This window comes from Phytophthora sojae, assembly GCF_000149755.1.
Source record: "Phytophthora sojae unplaced genomic scaffold PHYSOscaffold_6, whole genome shotgun sequence".
NCBI classification, from domain to species: domain Eukaryota; phylum Oomycota; class Peronosporomycetes; order Peronosporales; family Peronosporaceae; genus Phytophthora; species Phytophthora sojae.
Genome location: NW_009258120.1, coordinates 750,237 through 768,240, shown reverse-complemented (window position 1 = coordinate 768,240; position 18,004 = coordinate 750,237). Strand labels below are relative to the sequence as shown.

Sequence of the window (18,004 nt, the reverse complement as noted above, 5' to 3'; positions counted from 1 at the left end):
TGTGTATCACAGTACAAAAACAGCGCAGTCGTAAGGTCAAATTTTTTCGATATTTAGAGAATCAAGTCAGATGGCAATCAGCAACACCAGTGCATACTCAAATTAAGTCAAATAAAAAGCCAGAAGAGCTGCTGCACACACTACATTGCGTTTCGTCGAGCACGCTTGTGAGCTGCTGCACACACTACATTGCGTTTCGTCGAGCACGCTTGTGCTGCTGAATCGCGCGCGCACTCCCATCAGACGCGGCATCGCTGTCACTACTGCCGCCGTCACTTGCGGCCGCCGCTGTTGCCGCCGGCTTCCGAGCGCGAATCTTGCGCTTGGTAATGGACGGCGGGATCACGGTACCGTTCTTCCAGTGTCGGTGCCAAATCTCGAGGCAGGGAACTGCCTCACCATTACTTGTGTGCTTGACTTTGTTGCACAGGAACACTCGTGCAGTATGAGCGTTTTTTGCCGCCGTCTTGAGCTTGCCGCCACCGCAGTAGAACGTAGTCTCGCCTCCTCTCGCCTCGCCAGCGCGCTTGAGCACCGAGTACACCTTGCAGGCACGCTGGCGTCGCTTTCTCGTGTCGTCCGTGTTGTCCTTCCTCCACTCGTCGGTTGGTACGGGTACATGAGTTGTTGTAGCCTTGCGTTGCTTCGATGGTGTAGGGTGCATGCCGCGGTGGCGCAGCATTTGGGTCCAGTCGTCAGGCTTCAGCTGGATCAACTCCAAATGAAGCTTCTTCAGGAACTCGACGTGCGTAGCTTTGCGTTTGCCATCCATGGTGCGGCGCCAGTTGTACACAATGGAAGCATTGATGATAGCGAGATCAATCAGACCCAGGAACAATGACTAGTAGTATTTCTTGTAGCGTCTGGCCCTTTGAAGAGAGTATCTGTAATAAAGCAGTATGATACACGATAATCAGTATTGATAAAACTGTACATACACGATACAAGCACTTTACCTCTGGAGTCGAAGCTGGTCATGTACGTCCACGCCGCCCATGTACGTTTGATAGTCCTTCGCTACGGCGCGATGGTCACTACGGCGCGATGGTGCTGGTGATCAGCAAACCAATAAAGACACACAATTCTCTGCCCGAGATATCCTTTGTAGTTTGCAGAAACTCCTTTATTTGTTGCGGCGTCTGAACTTGAAAATCAGGATGTTTCTCCTTTCGTTTCTGCTGCTTGGCGTACTGGGCAGCTGCTCGCAGGTCCAGGTTGTCCTTGAAGTAGTCATCACTTGCTCCAGCAATAGCTTCCCACAAGTGCGGCGGTACAAAGCGAAAGAAAGCTCCCGACGGTGTCAATGCCGCAGCAATTGCATCGGCTGTAGGTCCATGTTCTCCTTCATAGATGTTTGGTAGGCTTCTTTGATCCAGCCGTCTGGTCGCGCGTTGTACGGCTGGTGCATGTACGGGTAGGGTATCACATTGGTCAGTTCCGTCCATCCATTGAACTTCATGTCCGCCAGAACGTCCTTGGGCACGCTGCCGTGGGCAATCTCTGACAACCCTCCCACGGTTTCGAGCAGTGAGGGATTGAAATGAAGATCCGAGGCCGAAGCTGCCACCTCCGCAGCCGGTTCCGTGAGCGCCAATTCTTCGTCATCGCCGAACACAGAGGTTGTTCCATTCTCCCCATCTGAATCCAATACTGTGTAGTCGTCAACGACTTCCCCAGGCTGCATGATGTTTGGATCATCTGTATGATACACGATAGAAGTCAGTAAAATGTATCGGTATCGTGTATGTATGTGTATGTACACAATAAACTTACCAACAGAAACTGGTGTGTCTTCTTTGGTTTCCTCATCATCCTCGTTCATTTCGCTTTCCTCTTTCGATTCTTCTTCAAGTTCCTCTTCATCACTCCCCGACGGCTCGTACTCGCTCGCTATCAGGTGCATCGCACTGGCCAAACTCCGAGCGAAGATTTCGCGTTGGCGTTTGAGGAGAAGCGGTTGCTGCAAAACAGATACGACAAACGCAGAGAGTCAACACCAAATTAACGCCTTTCAGTGATACTTCATTGACTTACCTGGTGAAGCCGATCATGCAGGGCTTGACACGTGGCTGCTGGCCTCGGACCCGAGATGAGGAGACGTAGAGACCAGATCGGCAACGCGGTGGCGGCTGAAACTTGGGGTACCCTCACCTGAGTTGAGTGTACAATACACGTTTGGGTTAGCCCAATAGCTTGTAGAACACAAGTTATCATTCGTTACCTTGCGACTGAGGAGGCTGGGCGTCCGCAGCATCCGATCCAGCGTCCTGCTCATCGCTTCATGTACCAGGTTCAGCGTCTTCAACGTGGGGAGAGGTTGGGATGAGCGGTTCGCCAGCAGCTTTGCCTGTATCGTACACGATAGAGTCAGATCTAGGTCGTATCCAATACACGTTACCCAAATTGGTCACCTTGTTGGGCTTCGTCAACATCATCTCTCGGGCAGTCGTGCTGGCCACTTGCTTGATGCGCCGCAAACGTTTCGTCGGGGCCATCGCCTTCGGCTTGTCCGTTCTGAGCAGCAATCGCGTCCTCGTAGGCTCGGCGCTCCATTCCTCTCTTCTCCTCCATTGCCACTATTAGCCACAAGAGAAAAGATGTCGTCAAACTTGAGTTATAACAAAATACGGTCATTCTCGAAACGTACCACGATCACAATGGTCCAGATACTTCATTAGCGCTTCTGCGCCGACGAAAAAGTCTTCATTCTCGACATCGTTCTTGGTTTTACCGTGCTTGATGTAGGTGTGTTGACGGAGAGTCCCGCAGGCTTCTTTGAGGTCCATCCGGCCTTCGTGAACTCCTTCCAGCGCGCACGGAAAACCATCGTGTCGTTGGTTGGGTGTCGGGCGGTAAACGTGCGGTAGCGCGAGGTCTGTGCGGCGGCGCGGGATTTTCTGAAGTGAGGCCAGAATGGATGGCGTGCGCAAACACCTTCACATACTTATACTGATTTGACGAGCACGCTGAGCACCTCTGGTATCTTATTTTTACGAAATACGAAGTTCAAGTGCCGCGCACGACTATGCAGGCTGATCGGGAAAGGATGGGGCATATACCTACCCCCGGTTGACTTCAACTTTGTATTAGCCTATACAAAGACGAAGTGAAAATTCCTTAACGTGTCTAATACAGGATAAGCATTTTGTCGAATCGTGTCTAATACAGGCTCTCGCGCTGGGGGGGTTATTAATGAAGATCAGCGGACGTGGAGATGCACTGGTCTAGCTTCGGAGCTCTCGCTTGTTGCGGGGGTACTACTTGACTTGACTCGACTTGACTTGGACTCGCTGACTCAGACCCACTGGTTCTTGAGGATGTACTCGCGGCCGTCGATCTTGGTACTTCGGTAAGGGAGATGGCGAGTTGTCGAAGCAGTGTCTTCGTCGTCGCTGTCGTTGAGCGGCAGCGCATTGACAAGCAGCAGTTGCTCGTGGCTGCCGCAGTTCGTCTCGGCGAATCCACACTGGCTTGACTTGTTCTTGACTCGACGTTCATCGAGAGAAAACTCCGAGCGCTGGAACTCCTTGCGTCGATCGTCCTCCAAGTCGGTGACGGAGGACAGCGAGCTTGCGATGCTAGACCTGGAGAAAGAGTGCGAGGTGGGGCGCGGACGCTTGAGAGATCGTGGCTCTTCCGCGGGCTTGAGGTGTCAGTCGACGGTGTGTCTTCGGTCGCGGTAGACGCCACCTTGGAGCGGTTCCTCCAGGCCGTCAGCTCTTGCAGGGCAAGCGTGTAGCAGCCTCGAACCGTTGTCGCTGCGCTGTTCGCGGCTTGGCCTCTCAACTGCATGAACTGGTGACGACGGGCAGCAAGCACTCGTCCGTCAAAGCGTAGCCTAACGCGTTTCCTGCCCAGCGCTGTTGGCCGATCAGCGCTACCTTCCTCTTGCTGTCGCTCTGCAAAGCTATCGTCTAACACGCAGATCTCGCTGTTTATCTCCGCTGCCTCTGGCGCTTCGTCGCTGGCTGCCAAGCTCGACGCGCGGTTCCTCTGTCGCTTCGACCGTGCAAGCTGCACCATTGTTCGTAGCGCTACGACAAGGCCTACCATCCGCACGCTGAAGAAGTGCTGTCAACTTGGCTAATGAAAGCGGAGTGATGCCGAGCGCGAATAAGTATCTTGAGGAAAGGACGCGAAGCTGAGGACTTGGTTGGGGACTTTCGCGAGGCAATACAGGCCGCACTCTCTTTCAGACAGGAGAAAGAAGATGAACAGCCGACTGCGTAGCAGCGATCATGATGTAGATAAGCACGCACTGATCAAAAATTGCATGCGTTACCTGAAGCGCAGTAGATATCTACGCGAGCATCGCTAGGCGCTTGGCCCGGATTTTGAGCACATTCGGTAGACGCAGCGATTCTTCCTCATTGTCCTCCTTGCTAGCAGCATGATGTGCAGCCATTTGCTTTCGCCTCTCAGTTTGAAGAACCTTGGCGGTGCCATTCAAAGCTTCTCCACTCGTACTGCCACTGCTGGCGTTACTCGCCACTTCGTGGTCCAGTTCACGACGCACGCCACGTTGTCGGAGACTCTCCTTGCTCCGACGCAGCCCTTCGTCGAATTCTTCAGCTGAGATCGTGAGTAGCGATCCGTCCACCTCCTCGAGAAACGCCACGCTTGACACCAAGTGCGTGAAGAAGTAGCCAGGCTCTGACACCAACTTGCTCGCACTCCGGTCAGGTCGGAAAATAAAATATCATATTGTATTTTGGTTTTGGAGTCGCAGTAATAATCATTGCAATACAGGGTCAGCCAATGCAATGCAATTATTTACGTGTTCGCGTAGCCAAATTACACCTGCGCTAGTCTCAGTTTAGCTAGTCGGCGGCATACTGTGGTGTCCGCATACGTCGAGTCTCCTTTGGCTGGCAGTGAGTCAGCAATGGTAGTCATGAGGGCCTTCCATTTACGTCGGTCTTGGGCAAGCAGTCGAAGTCTCTCCAAGTCTGAGCTGGTGCGGAGGCGGTACCCACACCCACTAGCATCAAGGTCCTGATCAAGGACAAGAGGCAGTGTGGTACGGGGCCTACCTCTCCACTTGCTGCTGTCTGAGGAAGAGAAATACGCCTTCATCTGGATAAACGCCGGGATATCTTGTGGTCGCCGTAGAATGTGCCCGAGAAGCCCCCACCTCGCAGATGTGATCCGGTGACGGAGCGGCCGCTCGCCACACGTTGCGTAGAGATCAGCGTTGAAGATGTGGTACGGGTAACGCACATTGAGGACAGACCGTAGCTGGCGACGGTGAAAGCTTTCGAGTCGGTGAAGCTCCGTTGGTGTAAGCGCCCAGGTCCCGCAGTTGTAGAGTAGTATCGGCAGTACGTAGCAGTTGTAGAGGTGAATTCGTGTCGTGTCTGTGATACGGTGCGATCTCAGCCAGACCGTCCAGAGCCGCCGAAGAGCAGCCGCAGCGAGTATTTTCCGACGCGATACGTCATCGGCATCTCCGAGCAACGAGCCAAGCTTCCGCGTAGACCTCCATGCTTCTTCCTCTGCACGAGCGTGGGGGTCGGCACTGGCAGGTGTCAGGCAGCGGTGGAGAATTGTGTGCTCCGTCTTTGCCGCGTTCATTTGAAGCGACCAGCGCGCGAATACTTCCGGCGCATGGGTCTGGATGAGCTCGACGAGGGCGGGGTCCCGACAGATAAAGTCGGCATCGTCCGCATACACGATCATTTGCTGGAGCAGGTCCGGCGACATTGCAGGGTGACTAGCTAGATCTCTAAGTGCTGCTTCTAGGTAGATAACAAATAATACTGGTGAGAGTGCGTCGCCCTGTGGCGTACCTGTGTTGCTGCCGAATGGTTGCAGGATCTGGTGGCCGATGCGGAGTGAAAGCGTTGTGTCGGATAGTAAGAGTCGAATCAGCCGGATTTCGTCGTCGTGTAGAAACTGCTGTAGAACTTTGAGGAGTTTGGCACCGTCGATCGTGTCGAACGCGCGCGAGAAGTCGATACCCAGTACATGAACGATTTCGCGATACTTTTGTACCCGTGCGCACAGCCACTTGTGGTCCCACACCGCGTCAGCCGTACTGCGGCTCTTGCGGAAGCCACTTTGGTGGCCTGAGAGAAACTTGTCGACCGCGGGTGTGATGCGGCGGAGAACGATGAGTGACACCGCTTTGCGAATAGTGTTCAGGAGAACTATCGGGCGTTGGCTTGAGCACTGCCCTCGTGGCTTGTTCGGCTTCTGGAGACACAGCAGGATACCTTGGCCCAGTGGGATGGGTTCACCGCGTTCGAAGCTGCGGTTTAGTAGATGTGCTAGTCGTGGAGCAACGTCAGCAGCGGCATACTTGAGTAGTTCACCAGGAATAGCATCGGGGCCAGCAGCACGACCGTTGTTCAGTCGAAGAAGGGCATCACGGACTTCGTCCGGCGTGATTGGGCAGTCTGGCGATACTTGAGCTTGATCTGGATTTAGAAACTGTTCTTGGAAGTGATCTCGGACAATTTTGTTAGCTGTGTTTCTGTGAAGTATATACTTACCTGATGAGTCTTGAATTAGAAGCTGCTGTGTCGGTTTGCGGGCGAGATCGCGGACGGCAACGAACATTTTGTGACAGTCGCTTGAAGCCTCGATGCGTGAAACCTTTTCGTCGAGGGCCATGTTAGCGAGGTCACAGCAGCGAGTGCGGATCTGGTGTAGGATCTTGTTTCGCTGAGAGCGCAGCAGCGCTGTGTTGGCCGATGTGTCGTCGAAAATGCGGAGCCGGAGCTGGCGTTGTTGCTCGGACAGCGCGGCGAGCAGCGGATCGTCGTAGCTGCTGCAGCGTCGTTGATCCGGCGAAGAAAACCCGATGGTCTGCGATGCTGCTTCGTGTAGCTTCGCAAAAGTGTCCTCCCATTGCAGGTTGATAGTGGATCAATCGTCAGCGTCTGCGGGGGGTAGGATCCGTTTAACGGCTGATGCGTAAGCGGTTCTGGAGTCGTCGCTGTGAACTAACTCGCTGCGTGCGAGGTGAACAGTTGTGCCGCTTGTGCGACGCGACGGAAACCGGAGGCGACGGATGTGCTTGAGCTCAAAGTCCGCGGTGACGATCTTGTGGTCGGACGGGGTGATGGCCCCACCCCAGGACTGGGCATCTAGACAGAACCGTCTACAACTCTGAGGGCAGAGTACGTAGTCGATTTGATTGTAGACACAGTGTGACCGCTTGCGCTGGCTCCAGGTGGTCTTGTTTTTCGCTCGCTTGGGAAAGGCTGTATTGGTAGCAAAGAGTTGATAAATATCACAAAAGGCAGCCATGAGGTGGCCGTTCCGGATACGCGTGCCTCGTGCATGAGGCCCGAGAAACGTTTCTCCGGTTGTTTTCTGCCCGAGTTTTGCGTTAAAGTCTCCGGTAATCATGGTGATATCTCTGTGGGGGAATTGGTCCATGGCTGCTCGAAGGTCTGCATAGAAAGCATCTACTTCAGTTAGTGGGCGCCCGCTGTGTGGAGCGTAGGCCGTGACGATGTTGATGGGTCCTGTGTTAGGTAGCCGCACCTGCAAGATGCCGATACGGTCGCTGTGAGCCCAGCACCGACGGAGGTAAGGAGTAACGCGAGGAGAGATGGCAAATCCAACTCGGTAGCGCTCTTCCTGTGCCGGCAACGTTAGTAGTAAGTAGTCTCCGACCTCAAAGCGCCCAAGCTCATACAGCTTGGTCTCTTGGAGGCCAAGGATATCGATCTGGTAGCGGCGCAGGTCTTGGGGAAGCGTTTCAAACTGCTTGTATAGCGAACCTAGGGACTGCACATTGAACGAGCCTATTCTAAGGCGGTTAGTGCGGTCAGTGCGGTTAGAACGATACGGAAGGGGGGTTGTGACGGGTAGTACTGCTGGTGAAGGTGGCTGCCAAAGGGAGAGACTCGCAAGGGACTTGCAGACGCCCGAGAGCGCCTGCCGGAAGCCCGTGAGCGGCATTCGCCGCCGTCCACGCGTTCCGGGGAGGGCGTCACCCCAACCCCCAACCAAAAAAGGGTCAGCCAATAATACATTATTTTCACAATTATTGGCGATAAATATATACGGGATTTTTGTAGTAAGCTTAGTTTTTGTATTGGTGCAAGTGTTGATATTGTATTGGGACAATTTTCCATTGTACGGGGGCACCCTAAAGCAATAATAAATTATTCTGTGCTAAAAATGCCGTAACTATTGTATTGATATTATTTTTTCCAACCCCTGACTCCGGTACTCCAAGATGTAGGCGACGTTATCTTGCGTCGAGGACTGGGGCAGTGCGTCATCGCTTCCAACTGGTTCGCCAAGCGAAGCCATGTTTGCTCCTGCTCTTCAGTCTTCGGCACGGGCAGATCTAGATGCTTGAAGGTGACGAAGCCCAGCAAACTCAGGCGTTCATGCAGCGCTTCATCTTGCCGCAAGGCGACTAACAACGCGGCGCTCGCGGTCGCAGGGTTCAAGACCAAGGACCTCAACTCGGACTTCGGCAACACCATGTACAACGACCACCACTTCCACTACGGCTACTGGGCCCACGCGGCGGCCATCATCAACCGCCTCGACCCGACCTGGAGCAAGCTCGGCAAGCTCAACACCATGGCCAACCTGCTCGTGCGCCACGTGGCCAACTACAACCCAGAGGTCAAGTTCTTCTCGCGCTCCCGCTCCTTCGACTGGTTCCACGGCCACTCGTACTCGCACGGCGTGACCCCGTTCGCCGACGGTAAGGACCAGGAGAGCACCTCGGAGGACGTCAACTTCGCCTTCGGCATGTACATGTTCGGTAAGGCGACCAACAACGCGGCGCTCACGGTCGTCGGCAAGCTCATGACGCGCGTCAACGCGCACGCCATCAAGACGAACTTCTACATCGAGGACGCCAACCAGATCCACCCGACCAACTTCCGCCCCAACAAGGTCACGGGCATCTTCTTCGACAACAAGGTGGACAACGCCACGTGGTTCAGCGCTGAGAAGTACTGCATCCACGGCATCCAGATGAACCCCGTGTCGGCCGTCACCGAGTTCGTGCGCACCAAGCAGTTCGTCAGGGAGGAGTGGGAGCAGGTGCTGAGCAAGGAGATAATCGTCACGCGCGAGACACGGGCAACTCGTGGCTCTCGCTGTTGTACGGCAGATGGCCAAGATGGACGACGGCTTGTCCCTGAAATTAAGATAGCTGAACGCGATCTCTTACTGCCAATGTCATGGGGTTTTACCGTGGAAATGTATCCAACAGATATTGCTCCTACATGGGTCTAAACTGACCAGTACTGATCGATTGATCATAATGTAAAGTATTACGTTTTCTCGTTGCCACGCTATGCTGTCGCTAGGCTCAGCTTTGCTAGTCGACGGCATAAGGTGGTGTCCGCATACGTCGGGTCCTTCTTCGCCGGCAGTGCGGCGACAATTGCCCTCTCGAGGGCTTTCCATTTAGGTTTCTCTTGTGCAAGCAGCCGAAGTTGGTCCAGGTCACGGCGGGTCTCGAGGCGATAGGCGTATCCGCTCGAGATAAGGTCCGCATCGAGCACAGTCGGTAGTGTCATGCGTGGGCGTCCACGCCAGGTTCCCTCGGACGACGAGTCGAAGTAGGCGGCCATCTGGGTGTACGCTGGGATCTCGGGCCGGCGCAGGATGTGGCCGAACAGACGCCATCGTGCTGCTGTGATTCTGTGGCGGAGCGGGCGTTCCTGACAGATTTCGTAGAGCGTGGCGTTAGAGATTCGCTGAGGGTAGCGAATGTTTAGTACGCTACGTAGTTGTCGGCGGTGGAAGCTTTCGAGCCCGCTCAGCTCGGACGGCGTCAGTGCCCAAGTTCCGCTGTTGTACAGCAGAACAGGAAGCACATAGCAGTTATACAGCCGGACTCTGGTGGCGTCACTGACGTACTGGGGCCGGATCCATATTGTCCAGAGCCGACGTAGCGCGCCTGCTGCGAGTATTTTGCGTCGTGTCAGATCTTCTGAGTCGCCGAGTAGACTGCCAAGCTTCTGTGTGGAGCGCCACGCCTCTTCTGTCGCCCGAGCGTGTCGGGAGTAGCCCGACGAGCCTGTACATCGCTGAATCATGGTTAGTTCTGTCTTGGTTGCATTCATCTGGAGGGACCAGCGTGCTGGTGCTTCGGCTTGGATGCGCTGGACCAGCTCGGTATCGCGGCAGACAAAGTCTGCATCATCAGCATAGACGATCATTTGGTCGAGTAGGGTCCGATTCACTCCGAGGTGGGATGCGAGGTCCGATTGATCATACCAGTGATAAAAAATATATGCGTCCGACACTTTTGTACGTGCAACTATGATGAAGCTCGCATGGAGATATTGTGCCTTTCCGAAACTTTGGCCAATCTGACCTCAAAAAGTTAGTCTTAAGAAGGAGAGGGTAGGGCTAGACTTAGGATTTGCTGTTGGCCTGGCATCGGATTACGGAAGTCCTACGTAGGAGCTCTGTCTTCATCTAAAGGGTACCTTTTTGGAAATAAGGACCGAATGGCCATGTTAAGCTGGCCATTTGAGCCTTCGTAGGACTAACGAGTCCTTCGTAGGACTAGATCAGGCCAGTGCGCCTGAAAGCATCTGTGACAAATGCATAGTTTGGCCGGATTCGTACAGGCGGAGACCGCAACCAGGTCACCGTGCACAGCGTGGAGCTACGTACGTGCGCTACAGGTATAGCGGTACTGAACGCGCTCACTTGTCGGCCTACCTTTGCAAGCCATTCGCTCAGTTTACATTCCGTTTTGGCTTATGCATGGTTTTACTGGCCCTAGTACTAACTTTTATGAGGTCTTCGTACGTAGGAGCAAAAGTCCTACGTAGGACCTCAACTCGGAGGGCGTTTTGCCAGAAAGGCACAATACCTGTTCGCCAGCTCCGTGGTGATCATGGTGGTCTACAATGTCCTTAGCGTGATCACCCTTCGAGCGACTGTACGTGCTTAGAAGCTCGATTTTAGTACGGGAGTACGCACCGTGCGCGTCCGGCGCACCTGTGAGAACCACTCAGTCTACATTATCTTGCTATAGACTTCAGGCTCTATGATGATAGCACACATGCTGCGGATGGTACGTAATAGGCACTCTCTACGGGTGGACACTCCTACTTGACAACGCGTGTGCTTCGCACAGGTATTTTTGGTGGACCAGATATTATCTTTGGTGGGGCCTCTTACTTTTTTGGTGGAAGTACACCGACCTCAGCAATAACTCGCTTCGCCGCTGCTCAGACAGCACGTACGACGGCGTGGAGGGTACGGTTGGAACCGCCGCAATCTCAGCGTTTTGGGACGACCGGCGAGGTGCATCCGCGTGCCCTGTAGCGGACGCAGTCGACGCCTTTGCGCCGCCGCCGAGACAAGGTTTTGTCGGACTATAAATAGAAGACGGGTGTAGCCATGTTGCGCGGACGGACACATTGAAGCTTCCCAGCAAGAGCTAACGATAACGATAGCGATGCCGGCGCAGCAGGAGGAGCTCGGTGCGTTATAGCTGGTTGCGGCTTGAATATGCGCAGTAAAGACTGACAGTGGTTGGTTGCGTTTGGTATGGCAGAAGAACGCTTCGTGCAGGCGCTCAAGTTCGACGAGGACGAGGACGAGGAGGACCAGCAGCGGGAAGAGGGCTACGACGAGGGCAGCGGCCAAGACAATGACGAGAGCTACCAGCAGGAAGAGGAGGACTACCGTCGACCTCTCAGCCGGTCGGCGTCGTCGGCAGCCTCCCGCTCCACCGCGTCCTTCGACCGCGACTTCGACGATGGCCCCATGCCGTACTCGGACTCCGCCGCCATCCAATCCAAGAAGTACATGGAGCGCGACCAGGTGCGGCTGGCGCTGGAGCAGGAGGAGCGCACTCGGCGCTTGAACAAGATCCGCGCGCGTCGCCAGCACTTGGACAAGTGGACGCAGAAGACGGCGCGCTCCCCGTTCCACGTGAACCTTGTGGCCGACAACGAACGTCTGGACGAGGAGCATCGCCTCCGCATGATGGAGCGCGCACGTCGCTCGCGGGAGCTGGAGAAGCGAGCCAAAGCAGCCAAGAGCGAGGTCATCCTGAAAGCACTCACCGAGACGCCAGATCTGGAGCTGCTGCGCCGCGAGAAGCGCGCCATCATCGACGAGGAGAAGCGGCTGAAGGCGCTGCTGGACCTCGAGAAGACCAACTCGCACCGCAAAATGGACCTCCTCGCGGCGCGCAACGCTGAGAAGCGACGTCGGCAGGAGAAGGAAGAGTACCGTCGTCGCCAGCGTCAGCAGGAGCTCCACGAGCGCGAGGCCCGATACAAACAGCTCCTCAAAGAGAAGCTGGCGTTGGAGGACGAGTAAATGTCCTCACCTCCTTCAAGCAAAACTCGCCCCGCGTGTATACACTTTATCACTCATCCACCACCTAATGAAGAATGCAATTACCCCCACGCAATATGGCTTCACCTTCCCGTGCATTACATTTTCTCGCTCTTGTCTCTTTATTCCTGCACAGTGCTGCGCTTGACGACGTAGACCTGCTCGGCATCCAGCGTCACGACGTAGTCGTACGTCGGGAACGTGACTGCAATAAGGAAATACACACAGTTAGCGTAACATCCTCGCAAGTGGCTCCACAGTTGAGAAGCTCTTTTAAGAGTCTCAGGCCCTTACTGGTCATGCGCTGCAGCTCCTCCTTCTGGCTGGCATCCAGCACGCTGCCCGAGTCCTGCAGCATGGAGTAGATGGTCTCGGCCGCGATCTCGCCGGAGGTGCCGCGCAGCTCGCCCGTGGCGGACAGCACTTGGCCCTGGATGTCCAGCACCAGCGTGCCGGTCTGGCCGCTCACAGCTCGCAGTGCGCCGGCGTCCTGCGCGTGATATTTAGCTTAGTTATACAAGGGATAGTGGCGGAGATGATGGCGGTGTTTGGGAGGAGAAAGAGCCCCTGCGCGCGAAGATACAGGGCCGTGGACGTCCACGACGAGAGCTGGAACGCACCATTTTGAGCTGATTCAGGTAGCAATGGGCGACTCCGTACCGGTCAAACGGTAGCAACTACCGGTTCTGAAGTCATTTTGTAGCCATGTGCGAGTGTAGCCATACCGATGTCTCGACCGACCGGGATGTCTTTGACGACGCCGGAAGAAGAGCTCCCGTTCCGAGCGTTCGTGCCGGCCAAGCAGGATCTAGCGGAGCTGGGCGAGCTAGCCGACCTCGAGAAGGTGTCGGTGCTCACGTACAATGTGCTGTCGCAAATGGGTGCTCGGCGGATGCAGCGCGGAGGCAAGAGCTACGTCAGTGCAGCGATCCTCAACATCCGACAACGACGAGATCGAGTGCTACGGTAGTGATGGCTGCGAGCGTGTGTATGAGACCGTTGCCTATTAATCACTGTGTTGCAACTGCAACAGAGAGATTTTGTCGTACGACGCCGACATCATGTGCCTTCAGGTAAGCCGTCACCGTCATCCGTGCACTTCAACATGCCAACCTATCATTACATTCTTGTTGCTGCGCAGGAAGTGGATGAGTACGACGACTGGTGGGCGGTGGAGTTGGCCACGGCTGGCTACGACAGCATCTACGCGACGTCTGCGGCGCCGAGCTCGGCTGCGGTGGCCAAAGAGATCGATGAGGGCCTCGTCACGGCGTTCCGGAAGAGCACCTTCCAGCTCTTCCGGTCGAGCGAGGTGCATTTGAACGACCTGTGCGCCAACATCAACGATCCGAATCTTGCGGCGAGGGCGAAGCAGGACAAGCTCGCGCTGCTGGTGAGTCTGCAGCCGTGGGAAACGTCGGCTCTGCCCTCTGCGCTCTGTGTAGCGAACACACAGCTTGCAGCGGGGGCGACACCCGAGATGGAGCGCGTTCGGGTGCTGCAAACCGAGTACTTGTGCCGCCAAGTTGCTGTGTTTAACGCAGATTTCCAGCTCCCCATCGTGCTGGCAGGGACGTTCAACGCCACCCCGAGCAGCGACGTCTACCATACAATCCTCACGGGCCGTCGGCGACCCGTTCCCGAGGCTCCAGCAGCTCCAAGTCGTCCAGAGGTCGATGAGCCCACGGCTTCATCACTGAGAGTCAACTGGCAGCCGCCTCAGCCGTCCGTAACGTCGCTGACATCGTCGGCTCCGGTTCTGGAATACAAAGTCGCAGTCAAGAACTGCGCGAGCAAGACGTCGGGCTTCCTGTACGAGCTGTCGGTCCCGGACGGAGCGGCCAAGTCGTTCGTGGTGGCGTCATTGAGCGCCAACATGACGTACCAGTTCCGAGTCATGGCGCGCAACGAGCACGGCTGGGGTCATTGGAGTCAGCCATCCGCCCCGGAGAGCACGCTAGAGCACGCTGCTTACAAGAGGAGGGCTCCGAGCTCTGCAGACTCGGCCGAGAAGCCTTTGTACCTTGCTCCAGACATCCCTCCAGACGTCAAGGCCTACGACATCTCGTTCGGATCGGGTCGTACGCCACGCTACACCAGCGAAGCGAAGCAGAGCAAACCGGTTGTCAACGTGGACGTGTGTCCCCGTCCGCTATTGTCTGCTATTGATCGCAGTGTTAGCGGTAGCGACCAGCGTGCCGAGGCGAAGCGATACGCGACTCTGCAGCCCCGAGCTGACCGTGACAGCTTGCTCGTCCACAGCGAGATGATGGAGAGCGCCTACGGAGCATACGCCGAGTACATGAGCGAGCCCGAGCTCACGTTCTCCAGCAAGAACTTCCAGGGCACGATCGACTACATCTTCCACTCCACGGGCCAGCTCACGCCGTTCCAACTGCTCCAGTTACCGACGCTAGAAGAGCTCGAGGCAGTCGGCCAAGACGAGCGCGAGCCCGTGAGCGTCGTGGATGTCGAGTGGGTGAAGCACAAGCCCGAAGACTGGCACGACAGCGTGGCGGAAGACGCCAAGGCGACGGACCGATACGCCACCACGCGCTACATGGGGACTTGGTGCGCCCCGATCCTCCCCAATGTCTTCGGTAGAACGTCGTCGTGGCTGCCCAACGCCCACTGTCCGTCCGATCACCTGCCTCTAGCTTGTGTCTTCGCCGTCAGGAAGCAGAACCTCGCCGTCACGTGGAACTAGCAACACAATAAAGCAGCAAAACCAAAGCAAACTGATTCAGATTGAGGCAGTTAGAGCTCCTCCTTGCGCGTAGAGAAGTTGTTCCTTGCGTTCTCTCCAGCCTGGCCCTCGATCTGCGGCAGCTCTTGGCAGGTGTGGCGATGCAGCGCCAGCGAAAAGTCTCCGAGCTTGGGGTCCGCAGGCGAGTAGCCGATCCGCGGCGGCGTCGACTGCCCCAGGCCGCAGACCTCCGTGACGTCCATGCCCAAGATCTGCGTCTTGGTCGGGTCGCAGCGGAAGTGCGTCACGGGCGGCCAGGGCTCCACGTCGGCGATCATCCAGAAGCCGTTGTGCCTGAACAGTCGAAAGTCCGTCGTCGTTGCGTCCGAGGTCAGAGCCACCGCTGTGGACTCTTCATCTTCGTCCTCGCTGTCTTCCCGGAAGAACACGGGCGTGTCCGGGTCTGACTGCACCACGTTCGAGGGCTGCAAGACGTAGTGGCCATTCATTCCAGGCACTTTCGAGTTGCACACGAAGAAGTCGCCGCTATCCAGCAAATTCGACGATTCCAGCACGGGACTCACGTGGTGCTGCAGCGCCGACAGATCGTCCGACGCAAAGACGACGGAGATGACGAGAGCGAGAGCGAGAGCGGAGGAGATGGTCGACGACAGCAACAGCTTCATCCTCAGCAGGGAATCTCAAAGTGGCGCGAGATCTCCATCACCTCCAAATCTGCGGAAGATCGCGTCGAGCGGTCACACGGTTCCACTTCAACTTGCGCCGTTACGAGAAGCGCAGCACAACCGAATCGTTTCGAACGCGACAGCGGCATACCTCGATTCTCGCTGCCATCGATGGCTCGACAGGGCTCCACCTCGACTGCGTCCACGAGCTGCAAGACGTCCAAGCACTTGTGTGATAAAGAGGCAGCGGACGCCGATGGGACCAGACCAGTCGCAGCCGTGACGACAGCAATGGACGTCGTCTTCGGCCCCGTGGACAAGAACAACGTGCAGCGGCTGCGCGAGCTCAACCTGCAGCTCTTCCCCGTGCGCTACAACCTGGCCTTCTACAAGGAGGTCGTGAGCTCTCTGCCAGGTTACGCCCAGATCGGTAGGCTGAGCTGTGAGCTGGCCTGGTAGTGCTGGTGTTGCATGCATTCAATTACTGACAATGTGCTGTGACTGTGTGTGGTCAGCATGCGTCGGAGGAGGTTTCGCTGTCGGAGCTATCTGCTGTAGGCGAGAACCTGTGGAAGGAGGACCCGAGGGCCTTGAGCGGACGTACATCATGACGCTCGGCGTGCTGGAAGGCTATCGGCGTGCTAGAATAGGTAGGAATTAGGAGATGAGATGTTTGTGTTCTAGTACAGGGGAAGCTCATTGCTCACGTTCATGTGCTGCAGGCAGCCGGCTTCTCGAAGGTGTCGTGGCCCAGTCCATCCAGGACGGGGTGGCGCAGGTGTACCTTCATGTCCAAACGAGCAACAAGGCAGCGCTGCGGTTCTACATTGCCCACGGATTCGAGGCCACGCAGATCTTGCGCAACTACTACAAACGCATCGAGCCGCCGGACTGCTACGTGCTGCGCAGGCAGCTCACTCCGTAGCCCAAAGCTTTAAAATATGTAGAACAGCACACGACTGACGATTGATTTTCAATGCTTCTGCGTGGAATCCTTGTCTAAACATGCATCTACAGACCACGACAATCAAGCCGCGGCGTCGGCCTCGACCTTCCGCCGCTTAGGGTCGTCCTGCTTCGAGGCCTGACGCTCCGAGCTGAAGGCGATCGACTCCGGCAGCTGGAACGAAATGCAAACCATGACCTTCTTGGGCGCCACATCGCGCACAAGGTGGAACGACGTCCTCTCCGGGTCCAGCGCGCCGCCCATGATCTTCTCGGCACGCTGTGAATCAGAAGCAAGCACAATAAGTTAGAACCACAACAACTAGCAGCATTGCGACCAAATGTTCGTCCATCGCTTACCTCCTTGACATCCTGCTTGACGTCTTCAGCGTTGGAGAAACAGTAGCAGTGGATGTAGGGCAGCTCTCCTTCCCAGTGGTCGAACTGCCCCGGGAAGGCGTCCAGGAACTCGAGCGCGATGGCTGGCAGGTTCATCAGCACCTGTGTGAACTGCTTCTTCTCGCTCAGCAGCTTGGCTAGGAACTCGCGGCCGTCCAGGTTGTATGGAGTGACGAGCTTCTCCACCTTGTTGATCGCGATGTTCTCCTTCAGGTAGTGGTAGCTGCGCGGGTTCAGGTCGTTCGCGTACACCTTGGTGCCGTTGAGCGCCACGGGAATGGCGAACGGGCCGATGCCGCACATCATATCGCACACGACGTCCTGCGGCTTGATGGTCCGGATGATGCGCAGGTGCTCCTGCTGCAGCCTCGAGTTCCAGTAGACCTCGGCGTAGTTAAACTTGAACTTGGCCTTGCTCTCGTGCACCTCCACCTCCATATCGTCATCTCCAGCCAGCACCTCCATCGGGAACGTGCGGAACTTGGTCTCGATGTTGTCCGTCTTGTTGACGACCGTGCGGATCTGCGCGTTCTTGTCGAGAATGACCTGCCCGATGATGTTCTTGTACGGCAACTGGTTGTCCCTCAGGTTCAAGTGCGCGATGTGGCCCACCGTCTCGAAGGAGCTGGGGATGTCCATGCCCTTGGGCAGGATCTCGCTCAGCACCTGGTCCACGGCGAAGTAGTCGTAGTCCAGCTCGATGGCGTGGCTCACGAAGGCTAGACTCTCCTCCTTCAGGAAGCTCACCAGGTCTTCATTGAGCGGCTGCAGCGTCTCGGCGTCCTTCACCTTGGCGTTGAGCAGGATGAGCTTGCTGCTCGAGTTCTTGTACGGGTCCGGGTTGGTCGGGTCCGGCACCACGTTGCGCAGCCGCGGCAGGTTCAGCAGGTGGCCGTGCAGCTTCTTGACCACGCGCCCGATCTTCTTGGCCTCCACGCGCACGCCCACGACCTCCAGGGTCTTCTTGAACAGGGCCTTGTCCAGCAGCATGCTG

General features: G+C 56.2%; 12 protein-coding genes across 12 annotated transcripts; 4 read left to right on the top strand and 8 right to left on the bottom strand.

The window, feature by feature from the left end:
- Nucleotides 1–184: 184 nt before the first annotated feature.
- On the bottom strand, nucleotides 185–772 carry PHYSODRAFT_334829 (hypothetical protein; the record flags this gene model as incomplete). The annotated part of the gene is made up of 1 exon (XM_009532134.1): nucleotides 185–772. One exon carries the CDS (start codon nucleotides 770–772, stop codon nucleotides 185–187), a length of 588 nt encoding a protein of 195 aa, XP_009530429.1.
- Nucleotides 773–1,300: 528 nt separating this feature from the next.
- On the bottom strand, nucleotides 1,301–2,827 carry PHYSODRAFT_259147 (hypothetical protein; the record flags this gene model as incomplete). Its single annotated transcript, XM_009532133.1, has 6 exons — nucleotides 1,301–1,698; nucleotides 1,774–1,960; nucleotides 2,035–2,151; nucleotides 2,222–2,347; nucleotides 2,412–2,576; nucleotides 2,732–2,827. 6 exons carry the CDS (start codon nucleotides 2,825–2,827, stop codon nucleotides 1,301–1,303), a joined length of 1,089 nt encoding a protein of 362 aa, XP_009530428.1.
- A 468-nt stretch (nucleotides 2,828–3,295) lies between these two features.
- Nucleotides 3,296–4,023, bottom strand: PHYSODRAFT_259208 (hypothetical protein; the record flags this gene model as incomplete). Its single annotated transcript, XM_009532132.1, has 2 exons — nucleotides 3,296–3,584; nucleotides 3,662–4,023. The coding sequence occupies 2 exons, from the start codon at nucleotides 4,021–4,023 to the stop codon at nucleotides 3,296–3,298; spliced, it is 651 nt and encodes a 216-aa protein (XP_009530427.1).
- Nucleotides 4,024–6,341: 2,318 nt separating this feature from the next.
- PHYSODRAFT_286527 (hypothetical protein) lies at nucleotides 6,342–7,752 on the bottom strand. Its single transcript, XM_009532131.1, has 3 exons — nucleotides 7,495–7,752; nucleotides 6,910–7,400; nucleotides 6,342–6,884 (listed from the first exon to the last, which is right to left on the bottom strand). The coding sequence occupies exons 2-3, from the start codon at nucleotides 7,384–7,386 to the stop codon at nucleotides 6,510–6,512; spliced, it is 852 nt and encodes a 283-aa protein (XP_009530426.1). The 5' UTR covers nucleotides 7,387–7,400; nucleotides 7,495–7,752; the 3' UTR covers nucleotides 6,342–6,509.
- Nucleotides 7,753–8,312: 560 nt separating this feature from the next.
- PHYSODRAFT_334826 (hypothetical protein) lies at nucleotides 8,313–9,133 on the top strand (the record flags this gene model as incomplete). Its single annotated transcript, XM_009532130.1, has 3 exons — nucleotides 8,313–8,322; nucleotides 8,408–9,021; nucleotides 9,092–9,133. The coding sequence occupies 3 exons, from the start codon at nucleotides 8,313–8,315 to the stop codon at nucleotides 9,131–9,133; spliced, it is 666 nt and encodes a 221-aa protein (XP_009530425.1).
- A 110-nt stretch (nucleotides 9,134–9,243) lies between these two features.
- PHYSODRAFT_286526 (hypothetical protein) lies at nucleotides 9,244–9,820 on the bottom strand. The gene is given in 2 exon segments (XM_009532129.1): nucleotides 9,244–9,473; nucleotides 9,484–9,820. The coding sequence occupies 2 exon segments, from the start codon at nucleotides 9,555–9,557 to the stop codon at nucleotides 9,302–9,304; spliced, it is 246 nt and encodes an 81-aa protein (XP_009530424.1). The 5' UTR covers nucleotides 9,558–9,820; the 3' UTR covers nucleotides 9,244–9,301.
- Nucleotides 9,821–11,404: 1,584 nt separating this feature from the next.
- On the top strand, nucleotides 11,405–12,276 carry PHYSODRAFT_334824 (hypothetical protein; the record flags this gene model as incomplete). Its single annotated transcript, XM_009532128.1, has 2 exons — nucleotides 11,405–11,429; nucleotides 11,504–12,276. The coding sequence occupies 2 exons, from the start codon at nucleotides 11,405–11,407 to the stop codon at nucleotides 12,274–12,276; spliced, it is 798 nt and encodes a 265-aa protein (XP_009530423.1).
- Nucleotides 12,277–12,373: 97 nt separating this feature from the next.
- PHYSODRAFT_346905 (hypothetical protein) lies at nucleotides 12,374–12,917 on the bottom strand (the record flags this gene model as incomplete). Its single annotated transcript, XM_009532127.1, has 3 exons — nucleotides 12,374–12,499; nucleotides 12,589–12,801; nucleotides 12,878–12,917. 3 exons carry the CDS (start codon nucleotides 12,915–12,917, stop codon nucleotides 12,417–12,419), a joined length of 336 nt encoding a protein of 111 aa, XP_009530422.1. The 3' UTR covers nucleotides 12,374–12,416.
- A 122-nt stretch (nucleotides 12,918–13,039) lies between these two features.
- Nucleotides 13,040–15,001, top strand: PHYSODRAFT_334822 (hypothetical protein; the record flags this gene model as incomplete). The annotated part of the gene is made up of 3 exons (XM_009532126.1): nucleotides 13,040–13,260; nucleotides 13,328–13,367; nucleotides 13,436–15,001. The coding sequence occupies 3 exons, from the start codon at nucleotides 13,040–13,042 to the stop codon at nucleotides 14,999–15,001; spliced, it is 1,827 nt and encodes a 608-aa protein (XP_009530421.1).
- Nucleotides 15,002–15,054: 53 nt separating this feature from the next.
- On the bottom strand, nucleotides 15,055–15,624 carry PHYSODRAFT_450878 (hypothetical protein; the record flags this gene model as incomplete). The annotated part of the gene is made up of 1 exon (XM_009532125.1): nucleotides 15,055–15,624. A coding segment is annotated over one exon (570 nt), but the record flags the coding sequence as incomplete, so codon positions are not given.
- A 333-nt stretch (nucleotides 15,625–15,957) lies between these two features.
- Nucleotides 15,958–16,591, top strand: PHYSODRAFT_513686 (hypothetical protein; the record flags this gene model as incomplete). The annotated part of the gene is made up of 2 exons (XM_009532124.1): nucleotides 15,958–16,096; nucleotides 16,389–16,591. The coding sequence occupies 2 exons, from the start codon at nucleotides 15,958–15,960 to the stop codon at nucleotides 16,589–16,591; spliced, it is 342 nt and encodes a 113-aa protein (XP_009530419.1).
- A 102-nt stretch (nucleotides 16,592–16,693) lies between these two features.
- On the bottom strand, nucleotides 16,694–18,000 carry PHYSODRAFT_561839 (hypothetical protein; the record flags this gene model as incomplete). Its single annotated transcript, XM_009532123.1, has 2 exons — nucleotides 16,694–16,891; nucleotides 16,972–18,000. The coding sequence occupies 2 exons, from the start codon at nucleotides 17,998–18,000 to the stop codon at nucleotides 16,694–16,696; spliced, it is 1,227 nt and encodes a 408-aa protein (XP_009530418.1).
- Nucleotides 18,001–18,004: the final 4 nt, after the last annotated feature.